The sequence below is a fragment of the Gobio gobio genome (assembly GCF_949357685.1).
Source record: "Gobio gobio genome assembly, chromosome: 3".
Classification (NCBI taxonomy): domain Eukaryota; kingdom Metazoa; phylum Chordata; class Actinopteri; order Cypriniformes; family Gobionidae; genus Gobio; species Gobio gobio.
In genome coordinates, this window is record NC_137099.1 from 6,457,863 (window position 1) to 6,480,923 (window position 23,061).

Genomic DNA, 23,061 nt, shown 5'->3' on the forward strand with positions numbered 1-23,061 from the left:
TGATGATGCAGCAATAAACTATAACTCATTGTATGTGTTTTTGAACTTTGCTGATTTAAAACATGATCACATTTCCATTTCCCAATGGCCATGCTTTTTGTTCAAATATATTGTTATTTGTTACCATTGCTGTAACAAACTGGGTTGGCAATTAAATCCAAAAAGGGTGAAAACATTAAAACTGAGCATGGATAAAAACGCCCTCATTTATATGCAGTAACCAGCTGAAAACAGTGATGGGCAGCACAATTTTACTAGTAAATATTAGAGGTAACACCTGTTCGTTAACATTAGTCAATGCATTAGTTAACATGAACAATGAGCATTTTGTACGGCACATATTCATTATTTGTACATGGTGCATTAACCAATGTTAACAGATGCATTGTTTGATTTAAATATAAAAATGAACATTAGTTCAAAATATTGTTCATTGTAAGTAAGAAACAAGACCTATACTATTAGATATTAGATCATACCTTTTTGCATTTCAATTCCTGTGGCAAATATTTAGTTTCATTATCTGTTTAATGTCACTCTGTAACCAAGAATAAATACATTGTAAATCAAAACATCTTTATACATTTTGTTAAGGTGCGTCGGACGCCATTTCAGATGAAAAGAAACAACATTACATTTAAAAATGCTGAAAAAAGGAGGTCATTGAGGTACATGGTACCAAGACGTATTCAAAAAGCAGTATGTGACATCAGAAATATTGCATCATGCGCTGATATGTGCTCATTTCAGCTCAGAACTATGCTTTGAATAGATCATACATCATTAAAGAATTCAATTAATTCATTTCTCTCTGAAAGTGTTACTCTGAACCCTGTAGAAAAGACAAAATATTCAAGGCAGTAAAGTGTTCGCAGGAGTTTTAGTAGACTGTTATGTTTATGATTAAAAAAGGTTTATGAAAGGACAGTTTTGTTTCTCAGTTCACCATCCTCAGTCCTCAATGCATCAATGCCAGTTTTGTCCAGTTTCCATCCATTTCCATTAGAGGACATCTCTTTGCTGGAATTTCAACCTCGATGCTTTAAAGGCTGGCACATTTTCTTTCCAAGAAACTGAAAAGCAGTCTTCAGACTGGGGTTCGGACCCAGTTGGCTGACGTTACCCTGACAACAGCCCAAACACGCATATCGAGACCAGAGCCAGCGGGACGGTTTGTGTTTCTCCGGTGCCAGAATTCCTCTGATCAAAGTCTGTGGTTTGAGGGTGATGGTATCTGTGATTGTTGGTATTTTCCGGTGTCACTGCAAGAGAAAAGAGAAAGAAATGAAAGTATTTCCACTGGACATAAACGGATCAGATGGGTTTATTCAAAGCATGTGTGTTCAACGTGATGAGGAATGAGGATAACTAGATCAAGTTCCTGGGAAGTTCCTACTTGTGAGTCGTAACTACAGCTGTCTTCAGGTCGTGATTAAATGATCACATTTTTAGAGAAGAACGCACATGAAGGCGTAATTGAAGAAATGTTCAAAATGATGCATGTTCATCTTTCTTTAGCGCGTAATGTTGCTGTTTGAGCATGGAAAAGCTCTGCAAAGTCCCTCCAGCGGGAGTTCTTCTCTATATCAGTGTCACTGAACTCCCCAGAACTCCATTGTAGTCTTGAGTTTTCTTCCACGAACCAACACGTCACAATTTTCCTCATTTAAATAATTCAAAAAGGGGTGGGTCTGATTGAGTTAGTAGTGTGTCATGTCCAAGAGACACTGTTAAACCTCTTTTTTTGGCCTTTCTACACTAAAAACAACCCAAGTTGGGTTGAAAATGAACAAACCCAGCAATTGAGTTGTTTTTAACCCAGCAATTACCCAGCAGCCATATCACCCTATAGCCCAAGACTGGTTTCCCACTGAAGCTAAGCAGGGCTGAGCCTGGTCTGTACCTGGTTGGGAGACCAACTGGGAAAACTAGGCTGCTGCTGGTAGAGGTGTTAGTGAGGCCAGCAGGGGGCGCTCACCCTGTGGTCTGTGGGGGTCCTAACGCCCCAGTGTAGTGACGGGGACTCTATACTGTAACAAGCACCGTCCTTTGGATGAGACGTTAAACCGAGGTCCTGACTCTCTGTGATCATTAAAAATCCCAGGATGTCCTTCGATAAAGAGTAAGGGTGTAACCCCGGCATCCTGGCCAAATTTGCCCATTGGCCCCTGTCCATCATGGCCTCCTAATAATCTCCATATATATATATATATATATATATTAGGGCTGTCAAAAGATTAATCGCGATTAATCGCATCCAAAATAAAAGTTTGTGTTTACATAATATATGTGTGTTTACTCAGTTAATTATTATTTATATATAAATAAACACACATTCATGTATATACTTAAGAAATATTTGCATGTATATACTGTATATACATTTATATAATCTATAATATATATAAATATAAATGTTTTATATATAAAAATAATATTTTTTTCTTAAATATATACATGCTTGTGTGTGTATTTATATATAAATAATAATTAACTGAGTAAACACACATATATTATGTAAACACAAACTTTTATTTTGGATGCGATTAATCTTTTGACAGCCCTAATATATATATATGATTGGCTTTATCACACTGTCTCCTCTCCACCAATCAGCTGGTGTGTGGTGGGCGTTCTGGCACAAAATGGCTGCCGTCGCATCATCCAGGTGGTGCTGCACATTGGTGGTGGATGAGGAGATTCCTCCCTTCTATGTAAAGCGCGTTGAGTGCCTAGAAAAGTGCTATATAAATGTAACAAATTATTATTATTATTATAAATATTAGGAAACAGTCGTTAAAATGTATTTTTAACACTGTCCCTCAGCAGTACAAACACAACCTTTTGTTGTGTTCTGACCATTTTTCTAAGTGCTTTCTGAACCATGCAGTCCAGATGTTATAAATGTCACAGTTATACCATCACATCTGACATCTCATGTGAGAGAGGTATAAACAGAGAAATACCACTGTAAAACGTCCTGCACAAGTCGTGCTTACGAAGCTGATTCAGGACGATCAGCTTGTTCTTCTCGACTGTCATTAGCAGACTTGGGTTTGAACTGATACGGCACAACTGACACCATAATAAGTGTAGTTCCAGTAGTGTTTACAGCACCTCAGGAAGCATCCGGATCTAATACTTGTCGGTTGTGATAAGGGGCGTTACATTTCCGTCACACGGTTCAAGTGTAACCTCTCCGGTCCGACTCGCCCCGCTCCAAGCAGGACTCGAACTGGTTTCTCGCACTAACAAGGATGCGGTCTCTAGTGTCAGTCGCTAGTGAGCCTCTTGAGATTGGGGGAGTGAGGATTACACATACAGCTTTCACTAGCTGGCCTCCATTACAATCACCCCCCTAAACCTTAATCCCATCCAAGTCACGGCACCAATGTAACCCCTCCGGTCCTACTCGCCCCGCTCCAAGCTCGAACGCAGTCATCAGCATGGAAACTATAGACTGCAATCTCTAGCGTCAGTCGCTAGTAGAGGTCTGTGCAGGACTGTTGTTTTCATCCCACACTAGGTTCTATTCTGCACCTGTGCAGTCCAGCTTAAAATTCACTCTGTGTTTACCTGCTATCCGCTTAGAATGATTTTCTTCCCAAACCGACTGATCCCAATATTTCCAGAATCTCACATTTAAATTTCCCCTAAAGAAAGACTAGGGATAACAAATATAAAATGCTGGCTATACAATCATGATACTGTCAACACCGTAAAAAAATTAGGGATGGGAATCTTAAGGCACTTAATGATCCGATTCCGAGAGTAATGATCCGATTCCCAAAACGGTTCTTAACATACTTTTTTGGCAACTAATTATCCTGCTGTGCAAATACATGAATTTTACATTTTAACCAAAATTGGAGTTACTATGTTTTTTGTTTAAAGTTAGAATATCTGTTTGACAGTATTGCCATATTAAAAATTATTATGAAGATTTCTTTCAATACTTTTATTTTATTAACAAAGTTATATTCAGGATTAACAAGCTCTGAATGAAACATGGTAAGCCATACAATTGCACAAGAATAAACTGTTCTCAAATTACAACTAAGTGTGACTATTTTTAGTTTCTTTAGAACATTTTAACAAAAAGCAAAAAAGTTTACTTTCAAGTCAAGTCAAATTTTATTTATATAGCACATTCAAAAGCAAAAAGTGCTGTTTGGTTAGAGCAAAAAAAAAGAAAAAAGGATTCTTTAAAACATAGGCTTATGCAGAAGAAAAACGGCAGGGGACAAATTAAATATGAACTTACATATTCAACATCTAGGCCTACCATAGTTTATGTTTGCTGTTTCTCCAGCTCTGAGTGTAACAGCGTAAAATGTTTCTTCATATTAGTCGTGTTGCCGAAATATTTGAATTTGGTGCCACAGCAGTATGGCTTTTATCAACGACACCTTTTTCTGTCTTCAGAAAATCTAAAATGTTGCCACACAGTCGATTTCAAAATTGAAGGAGCAGTTTGTCCATTTTATCTTCAAATTCTCCCTTCACCGCGAGTTTGATTGACAGGCGATCTGACCAATCACATCGCCGAAATTGCCAGTTTGCCCAACAAAGCAGTCAGGAGAGTTAGTAGATTAACCTCGGTGGACTTGAACTTGAAAAACGCTGTTTACTGATGTCTTTCAGCAAAATACAAATAAACGGCTTACTAGCTTTACTGCAAAATTAAATCTTTATTTTTTAACATCCATGCTCACTGATCACTCAGTATACCGAACGTCTCTCCTCCAAAATCCGACCACAAAGGCTAAATGTTCTCTCTGAAGGTGCACTCGTGGTCGGGATGCAAAGAATATCTTGCCAGGTTGCTCAGGGCAGGGAACTGTGTGAACACCACCGCTTTAGAAAGGTTTGTTCACTTCAAGTTCAAGTGTGGATGCGCTGTTGTCAAAGCATGTCGGGAGCGGTCAGGCTATTGCCCTCTGTTAGTTCACAGTGCATCAACTAACGTTAGCAGATGCATTGTTTGATTTAGGTTAATCCTAACGTCTAAACGAATGCATCTTAAAAGTTGGCAAGTTGGAACCATTTTTCAACAAAAGTTTCCAACATACATTCAGCATATCCACCGGAGTTTTTAAAATGGATGTACATGACGGATGCTGTCATGAATGTAACAAAGTGCACAACGCATAGATTCCCACTGTTCCTGCCAGAGGAGCTGCACGAGCCAAAAACTACATCTATCCCCAGTAGGATCTCTCAACAAAAGGGCTCTGAGATATTTTGTTTGTGCATTGCATGTATTCTTTAAACACTGAATAATCATTCTTTACAAGAACTGCTGACATTTCTTGGCATTGGACTGCTTGGGAATATTTATTTTAACTCTGATATGTTTGCATTTGCTTGGCGAACCATAATCCATTAACAACGCATTAGCAGCTTTAGACGGGACTATATTCAAAGAGCAAACAAAAGATATCGCGAGCGATCCACGTTAGACTTACAAAAGGAGCGCACGGCCTTTGCTAGGGTCAGCAAAAGCCATTGACATGATTCCCTCAAGGAGCCACAAATCATGTTTGAGCTTTTGTCAAATAAATCTGTGTGGACTGAAATTAAGCAGGTATCGATTCACTGCTGTGATGTCCCCAGACGGCCATCTTAAAGGGCTGATGCGAGACACGCGTGGGATATTTGGCAGCCCGCCGGTTCGACTGAAGACACCGATCCTCAGACGGCTTCAGAAGCTCAATGAGTAGCGGCAGCATCCGATGTGACACTTGTGAGAGAAAACATGCCAGTGGCGGTCGAGGTACAAATCCTGCCCATGCTGCTGCTCTTCAAAGTCCACCGCAGCTTTAGGCTTGAGAACATACAGGACAAACAAAGCTGAGCGGAAGGGGCCGAGCGTCTTATCTACACCACCGCTGATTCTGATAGATCTTCAAAACATAATGAGAAAAGCAGATACAGGATGTCTTTTTGTAAACCGACTAGGGGATCTGATAAACAATGACCTTACATGCTTACGCCGGTTATTAAGATGTGCTTTTGTCACTGTGCACAACGCTGAACTTTCCATCTCGTCAACTCTCATTGACAGTTCAAATGAGTTCAATTGTTGCCCAAATCACTGTCAATGTAAACGCCTTTTAAAATAAAGAAATAAAAATACTGTGGAAGTACCATGTAGATTCTGAAGGGCAGGAAAAAAGTATCTCTATCACACACACACACACACACACAGATCTCTTACACCTATTTAAACATGTGCAACGTCTGAAACGTATATAAATAAATATTTAACATATATAAAAAAATATATGAATTAGAAAAATTTTAAAAAATAAATATATATTTCAATGTACTTGTATTGAATACATTTATTTATATTTATATGTTATATTTATTATACTTGTATAGTACATATAACGTATTTATATATATATATATATATATATATATATATATATATATATATATATATATATATATATAAAAATAAAATTAAATCAAAATATTGTATAAAAATAATAATCAAATATCAGTAGATAATACTAGATAATAGCGTAGTAGATAATAGAGTACATATTATAATGCATACACACACACACACACACACACACACACACACAGATCTCTTACACCTATTTAAACATGTGCAACATCTGAAACGTATATAAATATTTAAAATATATTAAAAAATATATGAATTATAAAAAAAAAATGTTTTGAATACATTTATTTGTATTTATATATTATATTTATTATACTTGTATAGTACATATAACGTATTTATATATATATATATATATATATATATATATATATATATATATATATATATATATATATATATATATATATATATATATATATAATATATATATTATATATTATATTATATATATATATTATATATATATATATATATATATATATATATATATATATATATATATATATATATATATATATATATATATATATATATATATTATAAGTATATAATATAAATGCATCAAACCATATAATATAATTTTAAACGGAAGCAGAACTCTGTCTTTTCTTGATGTCAAGGACTGTGTGTCCCATCAAACTCTAGGGTATTTGAGCAAATGAATCTGTCACTCAGTAAAATTAGACAGATGCCGACATGCTTTCATCCTCAAAAACCACGAACAAAACCGCACAAGCTGAAGAAAAAAAAATACAGTCACGGTACATGCGTCGTCATCGCTTGATGTCCAAAGTAAAATATGCAAAACCAGAGGCACTTTTACAACATGTTTGGCTTGTAGTCCCACAATTAAGATAAGATGTTGCAAACTCAAGCCAACAGTCTGAAGTGCCTGACTGCCATGCGTGACTGTGGTGCAGCTGTGTTGGTCATTCCCCTCTGAGCTGCGAGCCCTGGCCTGATGACTCCGTCCCTCCGGAGCCGTGTCAGACCCCATTAGGGGAAGGAAGGCAAGAGTGATGACCCATCTCCTCCGATGCATCCCTCCTTTCCTCCGTCTCAGCACACGGCGTGCAGGAATACCAATGATTGGCAGCCTGTAATCTGTGAGCTGCTGCTGCTGATTACTTTCTGGACACGGACGGAATGCATATCAGGCGGAGGGTAAAGACAAATGCACTCAGATGTGGCCAGGAAAGCCAATGACGACAAATGGATCTCAGTGGCTGGTTAAAGGGCTCAATCAATACCTTTCCAATTAGAATTTAGCTCAGCGCGTTCAGAGTCTGAAAGAATGACCCATGTGATCGCTTTTAATCAAACAGTAATCAATTAAAGTCACATTTACATTTGTCAATTTACATTGACAAATTCACATTTCTAAATGTATGTTGTGAACACACATTGGGCCACAGGGTGAGGATTGTACGGGTTTGAATCTGGAACCACAAAATACAATTTTTTTTTTTTTAAATGGAAGTTTCCTCATTTGTAAACTGCTTCGGATTTATCATTTATCACAATAATTTGAAGACAGATTACATATAACATTTTCTTATTTACATTAGTTATGTTTCATTCCACCTATTTTCCCATGCATTAATAATAATAATAATAATACGAAATCATTAAAAATAATGTATTTTAAATGATTATTATTAATAATAATAATAACACTTATTATTATTATTATTATTATTATTATTATTATTATTATTATTATTATTATTATTATACTAAATAATTATTAAAAGTATTAAATTAAATTATATATTTAATAATACTAATAATAATAATAATAATAATACTACTACTACTACTACTACTACTACTACTAATAATAATAATAATAATATAGTTATTATTATTATTAGTAATACTAAATAATTATTAAATAATGTTATGAAATTAAATTATTATTAGTAACAATAATATTACTACTACTACTACTACTACTACTATAATAATAATAATAATAATAATAATAATAATAATAATAATAATAATAATAATACAATAATATAACAAGTTATTAATATTATAACTATTATTATTAATGCTAAATAATGATTAAATAATGTTATGAAATTAAATTATTAATGTATTTTAATTATTTATTAATAATAATAATAATGTTATTATTAGTAATGTACTAAATACGTATTAAAATTGTATTAAATTAAATTATTAATATATTTAATACTAATAGTAATAATAATAAAAAATACTACTAATAATACATTCTTATTAAATTGCGTTATTAAATTATTATAAGTAATAATAATATTATTACTAAAACTACTACTAATAATAATAATAAACAACAACAACAACAACAATACAAATTATATAAAAGTTATTACTATTATTATTAGTAATGCTAAATAATTATTAAATAATGTTATTAAATTAAATAATTAATATATTTATATGATTTATTAATAATAATAATAATAATAATAATAATAATAATAATAATAATAATAATAATATAGATTTTATTCATAGTAGCAATACTAAATAATTATTAAATAATGTTATTACATTAAATTATCATTATTAATAAACAATTTAAATATATTAATGTTATTATTAGTAATGTACTAAATACTTGTTCAAATGTTATTAAATTAAATTATATATTTACTACTACTACTACTACTAATAATAATAATATGAAATGTTCTGTTGTCATAATCACTTGAAACATGTCTGATAAAGTGGCAAAAGCCCATAAATAAATAGAAATAGCAGAAGTGTGCTGTGCTCTGCTCGTGCTGATACAGTCCTCCGGTTTATCTGAAGTGAGTGGACCTGATGTCCCTTATGCCCCGGCTGATTCTCTACAGTCTCTTCAGGGACAGAGACGCTATAAACATGCGTCTGTTTGGACCTAAACAAACGCTATCAAACGAGCATTAGCAGCAGAAGAGTTCAGATAATGCTGCAAAGACAAAGTTGGAGGCTGATGTAAAATCAATGCAAGTTAAATCTTTCGGACCTCTGAGAACAATGATCAATAACACAACAACCGGGAAGAGAAAAAGCAGAATAAAGAGGCTGTCGTGGGTGGGGATGGAGGAAGTGAGTTGTGTCTTGTCTTACACTGTGTCCATTCAGACTTTACACACAAATACAAAAAACAAAGAAAATCTTTCATTTTTAATATGCGAACGCATTAATACAAGTTTGTCTTCTCGTGTCTTTCTTCAGGTTTTTAATGGGAGCAATGTAAACGTTTCCAGCACTGAAAATATCATCTCATGATGAATTCATTCATATGTTCTCCATTAAATAAAGTGCCAGAAATGCAATCTCTTGGCGTGGAACGCATGCAGCACAAACCAGAAAAGACACACTAAGATATGCAAGAGTAATTGAGCCAAACAAACAACACACAAATCGCATAACACTTTCATAAATCATGTTCTATAGCAGAGCAAAGAAATCATTTATGAGTGACACGTTTTGTTTAAAATGCAATAATAAGTTATTTTAGCCATCAAGGTATTATGAAAAAAACAGCTTTATAGGTTTTAAAACAAAGTTTAGTCAAATAATATTTAAAAATATATATAAAAATAATGTAATATATGCAAAAATAATAGCCTAATTTATTGTTTTGTATCTATTTGTATGCCACTTTGGCACTAAAAGCATGTCCTAAATAAATACATGCAAATGTAAGATGGTTTATATATACAAATTACATGTATTTTATATTAATGTTTAAATAAATAAATAAATACACACACACACACACGCACACGCAGACACAGACACATACACAGACACAGACACAGACACAGACACACACACACACACACACACACACACACACACACACACACACACACACACACACACACACACACACACACACACACACACACACACACACACACACACACACACACACACACACACACACACACACACACACACACACACACACACACACACACAGACACACACACACAGAAACACACACACACACACACACACACACACATCACATTTTCTGCTGGTAGTATTAATGAAGAAAAAAACACACATCACCCAATAAGACAGATCATATTGAAATGCATTTCGCAGGCAGCATTCCTGTGCCACAGCTGTGATTCTGCTGAGGGAATTAGCATTGCTGACAAGCTGTTCTCTTAAGGTCAGTAGAATCCCTGACTGTCCGCTCACAGCGTCTGGCTGCCCGCCCAAGCAAACGCTCCACAGACTGCCACTCACAGCACTTCCATTCAAACGCCGACACAAAAGCATCCCAGCGCTGTTCAGGGCGGAGAGGCTCAAGGTTGACGAGTTTAGTCTTCACTCGTCTGTGATGTACACTCCTCACTCACTGTACATGAGTATTTATGTGTGCATTCACGCTATTGAAATGTGTTTCTGAAAGGTTTTCAGTAGCATTGCATAGGTTGCAATTTTTAGAGTTCTGAAATGAATTATCTCTGGCCGTTTACACCTGGTATTAAGATGCGTTTGGTTGATCGGATCAATAGTGGACGATGCTAAATACAGGTGTAAACAGGGTCTAAAACACTCTGAGTGTGTCCACTGCACTTCCAGAGGTAGTGGAAAACACATTCGGCCGGATTGCTTTCATAGTGTGAACGCTCATGTGGTCAGAATCAGATGCATCCGAACAGCCACTAAAAGACCAAATCCTCTCCGCCCACTGACCCGATGCGGAAACAGAAAAGACGGGATTGAAACTTTATTGGCTGGGACCCAAGTTTAGTTTGAAGACGAAAAAAAATAACAAGCAAGCACAGTGTTCTCTCAGCATTCCTGATCTCTAACACACACACACACACACACACACTCAGTGCTCGGCTGGTCTTACGGCTGTCAGAGCAGAAACTAAAGCAGATGCTCTCAGTGTGTTTCAGTCGTCTCTGGTCGAGTTCATATAAACTGTGTGAGTTTATCTCGTCTATTAGACTGAAATATTTGAATTCTGAAAAAGCCCACACATTTACCCGCCAATCCATCCATACATCTTACCATTCCTCCATCCTCTCATCCATTCATTCATCAATCCATCCATCCTCCCATTCATCCATCCATCTATCAATCCTCCCAGCCATCCATCCATTTATCCATCCTCCCATCTATCTATCCATCCATCATCCTCCTATTCATCCATCCATCCTCCCATCCATTCATTCATCAATCCATCCATCCTCCAATTCATTCATTCATTCATCCAACCATCCATCCATCAATCATCCCTTCCATTTATCCATCCATCCATCCATCCATCCTCCAATCTATCTATCCAGGCTTCCACCCATTCATCCATCCATCCATCCATCCATCTATCCATGCTTCCACCCATTTATCCATCCATCCATCCATCCTTCCATTCATCCATCATCCTCCCATCCATCTATCATCCATCCATTTATCCATCACCCATTCATCCATACTACCATCCATCCATTTATCCATCACCCATCCATCCATCATCCTCCCATCCATTCATTCATCCATCCATCCATCATCCTTCCATCCATTTATTCATCATCCCATCCATTCATTCATCCATCCATCCTCCCATTCATCCATCCATTCATCAATTCTCCCATCCATACATCCATCCACCCATCCATCCATCATCATCTTCCCATCCATTTATCTATCCTCCCATCCATCCATTCATCCATCCACCCATACATCCATCATCATCTTCCCATCCATTTATCTATCCTCCCATACATCCATACATCCATCCACCCATCCATCCATCATCATCTTCCCATCCATTTATCTATCCTCCCATCCATCCATTCATCCATCCATCCTCCCATTCATCCATCCATTCATCAATTCTCCCATCCATCCATCCATCCATCCATCATCCTCCTATTCATCCATCCATCACCCAATCCATCATTCGATTCATCCATCCATCCATCACCCATCCATCCATCCATTTATCCATCCTCCAATCTATCCATCCATCCATCCATCCACCCATTATCCTCCTATTTATCCATCCATCCTTCCATTCATCCATTATCCTCCATCCATCTATCCATCCATCCATTTATCCATCACCCATCCATACATATTTCCATCCATCCATTTATCCATCACCCATCCATCCATACTCCCATTTATCCATCCATCCATCATCCATCCATTTATCCATCACCCATCCATACATATTTCCATCCATACATTTATCCATCACCAATCCATCCATACTCCCATCCATCCATCCATCCATCCATCCATCCATCCATCCATCCATCCATCCATCCATCATCCTCCTATTCATCCATTCAAACTTCCATCCATTCATCAATCAATCAATTTAGCAGACTTTCAGAAATCTTTTCAGAATTGAGGCTAAAGTTAACACACTTTCAATGAAGTATAGTAACTGGTATTTCTGTAGAAACTGTGGTTAATATGATCAATTATTGTCCTGTGATCAGTTAAACTAGGCCTGGTTTCACAGACAGGGCTTAGATTAATACAGGATTAGGTCTTAGTTAAATCAGAACGTTTAATTAGCTCTTATAATCATGCCGTAGAAGAATAAAAACATTACTGATGTCCATCTTGAGACAAAACAATGGCACTGACATAGTTCAAGATCTGCCAGTGCAGGATGCTTTCAGTTAAAACATGCATTTTAGTCAGAGACTCAGTTTTACATCTATTAATTAGAAAGCATGTAACAAGCTTACATATTTACCATGAACTCTATCAACTCCAAGAAAACAACACGTCTACCTACATTCAGCAGACTGAGGCTTGTTAATAAAGACAGAAAACATGACGAGAAGACAGAATGCAAGGGGAGTGGTGGCGTCTTGAGAGCACTCATGTTTTCCGCTCTAGGAGGGAGTGGAGAGGAAGCCATGCAGATCAAGGTTTAGCCGCCTGAGACCCCTGTGTGAAGCTGGCAGAAAGCTCCCGCTCGCCCACTCAACAGGCTCTGGAGTCCACCGCCGCTCCCCTCCTCCATTCATTTACACAGCCCCGCAGGACAGCGCTGAATATCGCCTTTGTGGAGTATCGCTGGCACCATGCATGCGTGTTGTTCGCCTGTGCATGCTGGGATTCGGTTAATTCTGCTCCAGCGGCTTTGTGTTCACCTAGTGTTTATTGTAATGGGTGTGAACAAAAGTTAAAACAGACAATCCATCAGTCTTTTAGTTCATAGCAGGGGCGGTTCTAGGATTTTCATTTTAGGGGGGCTTAGCCCCCAGTGAGGGTATTTTAGGGTCCAAATTGCGCTATTAACTAAGTTAGCTTACTAACATGCATATACATAGGATGGCTGTTTAGTATTACTTATAAAGTAATACTTATAAAGCTCCCCCGAGAAAAGGTTTATTTCTCTGATCTACATATGTGCATTTTAAGATGTTCTGAAGGCCAAAAAATGAGATAACAGTAGCTTGAAAACCATGTCAGTGGGCAGTAGATTATTTGTCTCCACATCTCTCTTTTTCTCTGTTTTTATCTTGCCCAGTCTCTTCCCCTCCTAACGCTGAGCTTTAACTGATATAGTTTTTCCATTTTCGTCAAAGAAGAAAGTAAATATGGTTTACATATTAACATACTGATATTTATATGTTTTATGAATACTTTTCTTAGACACGTTAATTTACTGTTTATTAAAGTTTTAAGTTTATTAAATGAATTCACAAAATAAACACATTCATTACTAATCTTATGCCCAATACAGGCTGAAATAGCGGAGCTTTTTTATTTATTTACTGAAGGCTACAAATGGAATAATATTAATTTACAATATGTACACATTCATTATTAATCTTATGCCGAATCTGAAGAAAACGGTTTTGTTAATATTTCTTGTTTGTTAATTACATTATGAATCACATTGGCCTATTTTCAATTCAAATTGGCGAAATTAGACAAAAGTGTAGGCTATTCATTTGCCTGAATATTTTTGTCTTTGTTTAACATTTCTGATTTAAAGAAGCAGAGTCTTAGCTTACATTTCTCTCACTTGACGTCGAGTCGTGCTGCTAAAATTCGCGTTTAGCCTCAGCAGATTCTGTGTGAACATAAAGCCCGCCTACTCTGATTTGATTGGTTTTCTCGAATATTTTGACATTGACGAGCGATGACAGACCAATGAGGCTCAGATGAACACACACACCTCTGCTTCTGATGTGCGCTCTGATCGGCGCCGCTGCGGATTGAAGAACACGCTGACTAAAACACGGGACGAAGCTGAAGCCTCCAGCCAGTTTCATATGCTTTAAAGGTTAATCACACATTTTTAGGGGGGCTGGGCAGAAGTTAAGGGGGCTGAAGCCCCCTAAAAAGGGTCTAGAACCGCCCCTGGTTCATAGTTAAAGCTTTCCACTTGTGCCTTTTCGTAAAACTCAACAACCTGTTACCACCTGTAATACACCTTCTTATTAGCCACTTTCGCACATGGAACCTGTTACATTGCTGTAAAAACAACGATTATATGCTGTTCACACTCGCAACAGCTTTACGTATTTTATCACATTGACTCTCTTCGCACATCAGCACCAAAATGTTGTTCAAGCAAATGTGATGTCATTTGGCTGAAAGTATCTAGAGGAGCTACAGCAGAAATATATAAACCTAGTTCAAGAATCTCGAACCGTTCCAGTATTCTCTCGACTCATTTCTTCATTCGCTCAGATGTAGAGAAGCTCTTTGTTTCAACGTCTGCCCAAAGAGTTTGACACGTGACCTCGAAAGGGACAAATGGCAATAGATGCGCATAAAAGGCTGTATGTGTGACAGTGTTGTTATTGTTAACTAAAACTATTAAAACAAATGTTTTAGTTCATTTGAGTGCTGTCAAATCGATTAATCACGATTAATCACATCTACCAGAAAAGTTTGCAAATATATCATATATGTGTATACACACACACACACACACACACACAAACACAAACACAGTCAAACCAAAAAATATTCAGACACCAGATATCATTTTTACTAGTGTGTGCAGTGAGGATAGCAAAATAAAGTAAACTGTGACATATTACCCAAAAATACTTCGACTACCAGTAAAATCTATCCAAATTTGGGACCAAAATGATTCAGACACTTTGACCTGACGTTTGTTCTGAAGTGTTTAATTGCTAATGTGACCTTTGACACCACAGACTGAACACAATGAAGCATTGCTTGATGATTGGTTGATGTAAATTGGTATTATCTAATTGCGTACTTAAATGTAACATCTGACAGCTGATTGGTTGATTGTAATCCATTATATACCTTTCTATCAAACTTTTATGTTAGATTTGATTAATCATGATTAATCAATTTGAAGGCACTAATATATGTGTGTACACACACAAACACACACACACACATTATTAAACTTTTATGATTTTTGTGATTATTATTTTGATTTTATGACTTTTGTGATTAATAAAGATTAATCGATTTGACTAGTTAATTTAAATATAGCTGAAATAAAATATAACTATTACATGGAACACTTATGGTGCGTTCACACCAGACGCGAATGAAGTGTTTCGCGCGGGTGATTTACACGTTAAGTCAATACAAAGATGGGAAAATACATTTCTGCGGACGAAGCGTGATTCGCGCGAGTTGAAAAATCTGAACTTTGGCAGATATTCGCGCTGTGTTAACCAATCAGGAGCTTGCTCTAGTACTGACAACAATGAGGACAAAATCCTATGTGGATACCCGGAGCTGTACGTACTTTATAGAAACAGGAATAAAAAGGATATTGCTTGGAAGAAAGTGAGTGAGGAGGTCGGACAGTCTGGTAAGATGTAAAAAACACTCTTTACTCTATTTGAGCTATACACTCTAAAAAATGCTGGGTTAAAAATAACCCAAGTTGGGTTGAAAATGGACTAACCCAGCAATTGGGTTGTTTTAACCCAGCGGTTGGGTTACATTTTTGCTTAAAACAACCCAATTGCTGGGTTAGTCCATTTTCAACCCAGCTTGGGTTATTTTTAACCCAGCATTTTTTAGAGTGTACATAGGGGTGATTTGAGGCTGATTGGGACACTTTTTTGCCAATGAGATGACTTGGAAAAAGTGTCCCAATAACCCTGAATTCCCCCTATTGAGACTACAAGCTAGTTAAACCCAGCAAATTGAGCTTATTCGCCGTATTTCAAAACAATCCATGTCAGCCATTTCGTAACGAGACGAGCCGGCTGGCAGAAGCCCCTCCCATGACGCGAATTTGCGTCTGTTGTGAAGTGAATGTCACGCGCGAATGAAGCAAGTAAACTCAAAATGTTCAAGACTCCAACTATGCGTGAATATCGCGATTTATTCGCTTCATTCACATCAGATGAACTAAGGGTTAATGGTATAAGAAGTCGCTGATAGCGTTGTTACGTGCTAAAGGCATTGGTAAAACGGTAGCAGACAGTGCAAAGAAGTGCACTCAAGAAAGGGGAGGCCCTGCGGGGCACAGGTAACGTCCCCTACAGGAGCCCGTCTTGGACCGACTTGTTTTGCGAACCTGCTCCATTTCTTCCATCTCAGATACGGGTACCCCGAATTCAGAGAATCAGGCAGTTAGGGATCTATTTATCATATTTTTTTTTAATTCTCTTTACCACTGTTTTAATTATCCATGTTTCTATTTTTCATTCTTATACATGGTATTTTTATTTCTTATGCATATGTTATCACTATTTTAATTAATTTTCTATGCAAAGCTCTTTGAATTACCATTGTGTATGAAATGTGCTATATTAAGGTAATTAGAAATATATAAAACAAAAACTAATAAAAATGACCATAACAAAATCACTAAAACAAATTAAAACTGATCATATAAAATCAAAATATGAATAAATACTATAATAGTATATAAATAATGCTAAAATAACACTGATGTGGGAACAATCACTATATAATCACTCGCCCCGCCACCAAAAATGACATCACTAACCCCTCCCCTTCCACTTATTATTATAAAATTACATCACTGTAAAACACGTCACATTACACAAGCAAATGTTTCACATTTAGAATTAGTTATTACATGTCGAGTTCACAGTCCAGGCAATATTTTCTCATTAACCCGGGATGTGTCCGAAATCCCCATAAACATGCACCTGCTTAAACATTCCCTTTATAAATACACATTTATTTTTGTGTTAATGCATATGTTTCCACACCAGAAGACACTTCAATTGACTGCATAAATATATTATGAAGACTGGCTGGATAAATGATGCAACACGCATGCAACACTAGACGTTCACACTGTATGGAAGCGTCACGATGATGTGGTCAGTCAGTAGATGTTGCTTGGTAAGTCCTGCTGTGTTCTTGGTGACATTGCTAAGTAGCAAAGCAAAGGTGAATCATAGAGTATTGATATTCAAATACGATCTCTGTGTTCGGAGACGCAATCTGTCACGAGAGCCACATCAGGGCCGCTGTGTCATTAGCAATATGGCTTTCTGCTGTTCAGGAAGTAAAGTAGGCTAGAGCTTTTCCACAGAAAAAAAAAAAAACTATTCGCATTGAATAAATGCCTGGCTGCAACACACTATTATTCTGGCAAGGTAGAGGCAGAGAGACGTGACACACATTCAGCTCCATACGGCCATTACTTCACTGTCAATCACAGCCCATGTAGGCAAGTTAGTCCTGACCTTGCTGATGAATATGAGAAAAATTATTGAACTTCCAGCGTTTGATAGATGATTGAAGGCACACATCATTCATCCGCTCCGAGACTCGTGCCAATGCAGTTCAACAGCGGCCGTGCAGCGCTCGCCTGAGGGAAGCACTGCTGATGTCTTTAGAGAAAGGCCGTATTCAAATTCTACAGCCCATCTGCAGCGCGGGTCATTTTGCTTAGAACAACATTAGTCGGGACCTGCTGCTTGGAAATTACAGACATCTGCTCACGCCAATAGCAGGACATCAGAACGAGAATGAACTTTATGAGTCGACTTGAACGCACAATTTAGGCTAACGACAGCAATTTCAGCACACAACACGCTAACTAAACTACATTACTCCTGTGGAAATCATACCACATGATGTGCATCAAGCGGTTTTCTCTTTTATTTATTTTTCACTTCTCAACCAGTGTTATTTTAGTAATTATCGGGCTGCCCCCCTGATAGTCGACTAGAAGAGGCTGAGTCACCCAAAAAGTCTACACATGAAGTGGAGAAGTCATGCAGTCTGTGTCAACAGCGGGTTCTTGTGGTAATTGACCTATCGGTAAGCCCCGCCCCCCTTAGTTACTGTTGCTAACTCGGACAAACAAATAGAGTTGCTATATCTTACAATGACAGCTGTCAGTGGGAAAACCTTATCCCAGGATGTTTTTGGACACAGAATGTAGCGTATACCCCGTCCGAATGATGGCCAAACTTAACTGATGGTTTATCAAGTTCATTATGTCCTTTTTCACTCCAAAAAATCATCGTAAGAGCTGAACAAACAAAGCATAAAAAGTGCGCTTTAACGTCTCATTCACAAACTCTCTCTCCATTGCATTACCATTAACATACAGCAAATTACACAAAAACACTCGTACAACTAACAGTAAACAAACATATACACAGAGCTTATGACTTTTCGGGGGTGCAGTTAATAACTGGTAAACTTTGTATCTGCAAAACAACTCCGATAAACTGCGTGCGAGCTCTTTCTTTCGTTACCCGGAGACTATAATACCCATCAAAATAGGAGTCCTCCTTAGTAGCACAGATAATATAGACCACAAACATATCTAAAATGAAATTAATTTACATATAACCAGTTTAATATGGAGAGGCACTGAAATGTAGACCTTCGTGTTTTTGAACTACAGTCTTAACGTTACATGACGTGAGAACAGTTAGTTATTACGGTTTGTATGTTAGCAGGGACTTTAATCATAACTTAACAAGAGTTTGACAAACAGAAAATCCTCTCAGGATACCTGGAATCAGTGTTACAGTGCCTCAGGCACGACATTTTAGCATTTTTGTAGCATAAACACCATCAAACCGATGAGAGCTTCGGATTTTCCAATGTTTCTCTATGGCGCTGACACCTAAAGATGTCAGAGTTCCGGTCCCAGCGCAACTGATACTCAACTGCTATTGGCTCATCTGCGTTCGAGGGGAGGGGCTTACCGACAGGTCAATTACAGTATCGCTTATCCATATACCTTTTGAAACATGCAAGCATTAGCAACTTTACATGGCCGCTCGCTCTAACGTTAATCTTGATAAATGCGTGATATTAGTAGCAAATCCAAGAGTTTGTGTGTAGTGTGGAAGCAAAAGTATAGCGCATTTTACTGCATGACATAGTCGACTAGTCGACTTTAATGCTCTGCCATGACGCTTTAAGCTTGACGTCGACTAGTCGCTGGCCTATAGAGGGCACAACAGGATAAGCCGTATCCTGACACGCACACACGTTTGCAACAGTTAAAATGACAAATAAAGGCATACTCAGTAGGGGTGTGGAAATTAATCGTTTCTTCGATACGTCACGATGCAGATGAGGACGATTCGGTATCGGTTCAGTATTAGACCATAACCGATTATAATGTCCTGACGCTGTTCTGCCATCTTTTGTCACGTACGTGCGTTGTTGCAGTAACATACAACGGCAGAGGGAGGCGAGACGCGAGTGCGAGTTATTAAAATGCTCCAACTACTTCTGGGCACATTTGGGTTTTAATGAACAAACTGGTAAGCACGACCTGGAGAAGACACGCACTGTGTGTAAATCATGTAAATCAAAAATAAAATGTGCGTGGGGTAATAATACCACTAACTTGATAAACCACGTCAGCCGTTTTCATCGTGAGCTGTTAACGCTTGTCAGTGCCAAGGTGGACCCAGCTCAGCCAAAAATGGATCAAATTATATCAACGTTAGAGTTCTTAAAGGGCCTGTTTACACCTAGTCATGCGTTTTTACAGATCAGATATCTGATTTATCAAAACCATTTCATTTACACTTGGTCACATAAATGTATCTCCGCAAAACGGATATAAATCCGATCTTCAATTCCCGCACTATATGCAGATTTGACGAGTTCACGTCACCGAAAACAACACATATGAGCTGCACTTTATTAATCATCAGATCATTTCACGTTCAAAGCCCGCAACAGGAGCGAGTGCAGCAACAGCACTAGTAAGATCATTAAGTTTCTTTACTTTTAATGAAGATGATTGTGTGTTGAGCACCTGCAACTTTCTTTTGGTTTTATTTGCGGTAGTTTGTGCGTTGGCTTGATGAAGAGGTACGCAGCGGCTCGTCTGCGGTGATGCGTGCTTCAGAAGCGCTGTCTGCCTGGTTATAACATGTCATATAGCCCATAACACGCTCTCACGCGTTTATTTTTTAGCATTGTTGGGAGGAGTAAAATGTTTCAATAACCAGATGCAAATTTTTACTGTAATGAGCCCAGACCACCTCCTGAAGTGGCTTTTAGGGTTTTGTGTATTTGTTCTAAACCTGTTGTCTTCTGTGCCTAGACTTAAGTTTTGTTTGATACATTCAAGAAGCGTGTTTTCTTTGAGCAGCTCAAATTAAAGGTTCAGGGGATGCAGTGCATCGTCAATGCATCGTGATATCGAACCGAACCGAACCGAACCGATGGCATTATAATCCTAATCGAACCGTGAGACCAGTGTAGGTTCACTTCACACCCTTAATACTCAGAGAGCTCTCCACAAGATATGTCTGATTATAACTGGATGCTCAACATTGATTGGGAGAATGCATGCTTATTATAGAGGTAAGTTAATCACCGTTCTAAACTAATGTGTGCTGCATCCATTGTAACGACTGATCCACTGCATCCATTAATTCACATGCAATCGCTCTCTCACTAATGCATTCAATTTCAAACATGTGATCTTTATTGTGCTACTTTATCTGTATCTGATTCAGAACGAGCAGAAATCTGTGAGAAATAAAACGACCCAAAGACAAAAGAACTGATACAAAAGCTGTAATAGGAGCAAAAACCGTATGGGCAGCGCTGTGTCATATGCCTTAGCTGTCCTGTGCACAAGAAAACCCGTGTTCGCGTCTCAGCTCAAGGTTCAGGGTTGTTTGTTCATTAATGACGTCATCAGCGACTAGTCGACTTGACTTTCATCACATAAATGTCGACTTTATAAAATCTGAAGTCGTTCAACCCCTACTACATGGAGGTGCTGGCGCCATCACTTGTATTTTTTCCTGATAACAGCGGAAACAACTTCAAAATACTCTGTCATTTTTGGTATACATCATTCAAAACTACATTTATATGTGCAAACTCACAATAACAAAAAAACATTGTTCCTTTGTTAAATAAAAAAAAAAAAACAGTATGCGCTTTCTGCCATCTCAGATTTTTGTTTTAATCGACTAACAAAGCTTTAGTCTGGGGCAGCCCTAACCCAAGGTGGAAAATTTCCATGGGAATAGTTTTTCATCTAATATTTTAATTTAGTTATTTTTAGCTTCTTTTTTTTTAAAAAACATAAATGTTAATACAAACTAAATAAATACAAATGAATATAAATACATTTAAATTTCTAAATAAATTAAAAATAAATACAAATTCATAAATAAATAATAAAAAAAAAACATTAGGTGATTAAAAAAACATAAATTCAGTAGGAAGGGGAATATGAAAACACTGAATTATTTTTTATTTATTTACCAAATTTGTAGACTTATAAACATACAGACTTAAATCTAGACGTTTTATGTCCTGCTTTTTTTCCTGGTAAACTTCATCACGGTTCACAAAAACAGTATAGCTAAACTTTACTATATGCATTCATGATTCAAATTCAAAACATTCTGGAGGAAAATCAACACACTGCAGCCACATCTATAGTATGTTAAACACAAAACTACATTCAACAAACACGCTTTTCCCTGCATGAACTATTTTAATATGTTGGACACACCTCCAGTACATTATATAGCCAGTGGCCATTATGACCAGCTCCGAGTAAAAGGTTCTCCCTCTGGAAACGACAACATTCAAGTGTGCTTATCTCGTCAACACGATCATTCTGACACGACTTGAAGGCAGCGTAAGTTTGGGGTCTCTGGGGGTCTAAAAGCCTGACAGCGGTAAACCAGCTCTGAAAGGCTCCGGGTTCCAAGGCCACGATAAAAACAAGGACCTTCAAAGGCTCTGACCCTCCCAAAAGTGGGGAATAGCGGGAAGGCTGAGTGGCAGAGGAAAGCAGGGATGATGCATCTTTCATGAGATGTGCTTCCTCGCAGAAGTAATCCAGGTCAAACCAGATTGACTTCCCCTGATACCGGCGCTGGCAACCCCTCCTAATCAAAAATCACATCTGGGTTCAGCTCCCAGCACACTCGTCGAGATGAACTCCATCCAAAAGAACGCCGCATTCATTTGTTGAAATAAAAACACCTGTGCACGTATCTAATGAATTGCTATTGAGCCCTTTTCTGAACACCCAGATAATTCTGCGTTTGCTCTGAAAGGTGCATGCACATCATTAACTCGTATTTCTAATTAACCATACGTTTTGCACAGAGTCTGAGAAACACGTATGAGAAAGTGCTTTTATAAAATTGCAACACACGACAAAAGTTCAGCATGTATGAGAGTGTTTCATGCCAGACTGCTCTCTGAAC

The 23,061-nt window shown here is 37.5% G+C and overlaps 1 protein-coding gene across 1 annotated transcript in view; it reads right to left on the bottom strand.

Annotated features, from left to right (window-relative positions):
- Positions 1 to 238: 238 nt before the first annotated feature.
- Positions 239 to 23,061, bottom strand: part of gpc5a (glypican 5a) — a 296,070-nt gene continuing 273,247 nt past the window's right edge. The window contains exon 8 of the mRNA XM_079812367.1: positions 239 to 1,262. Within this exon, the coding sequence (XP_079668493.1) occupies positions 1,120 to 1,262 (143 nt within the window). The 3' untranslated portion in view covers positions 239 to 1,119. The remainder of the gene's footprint in view (positions 1,263 to 23,061) is intronic.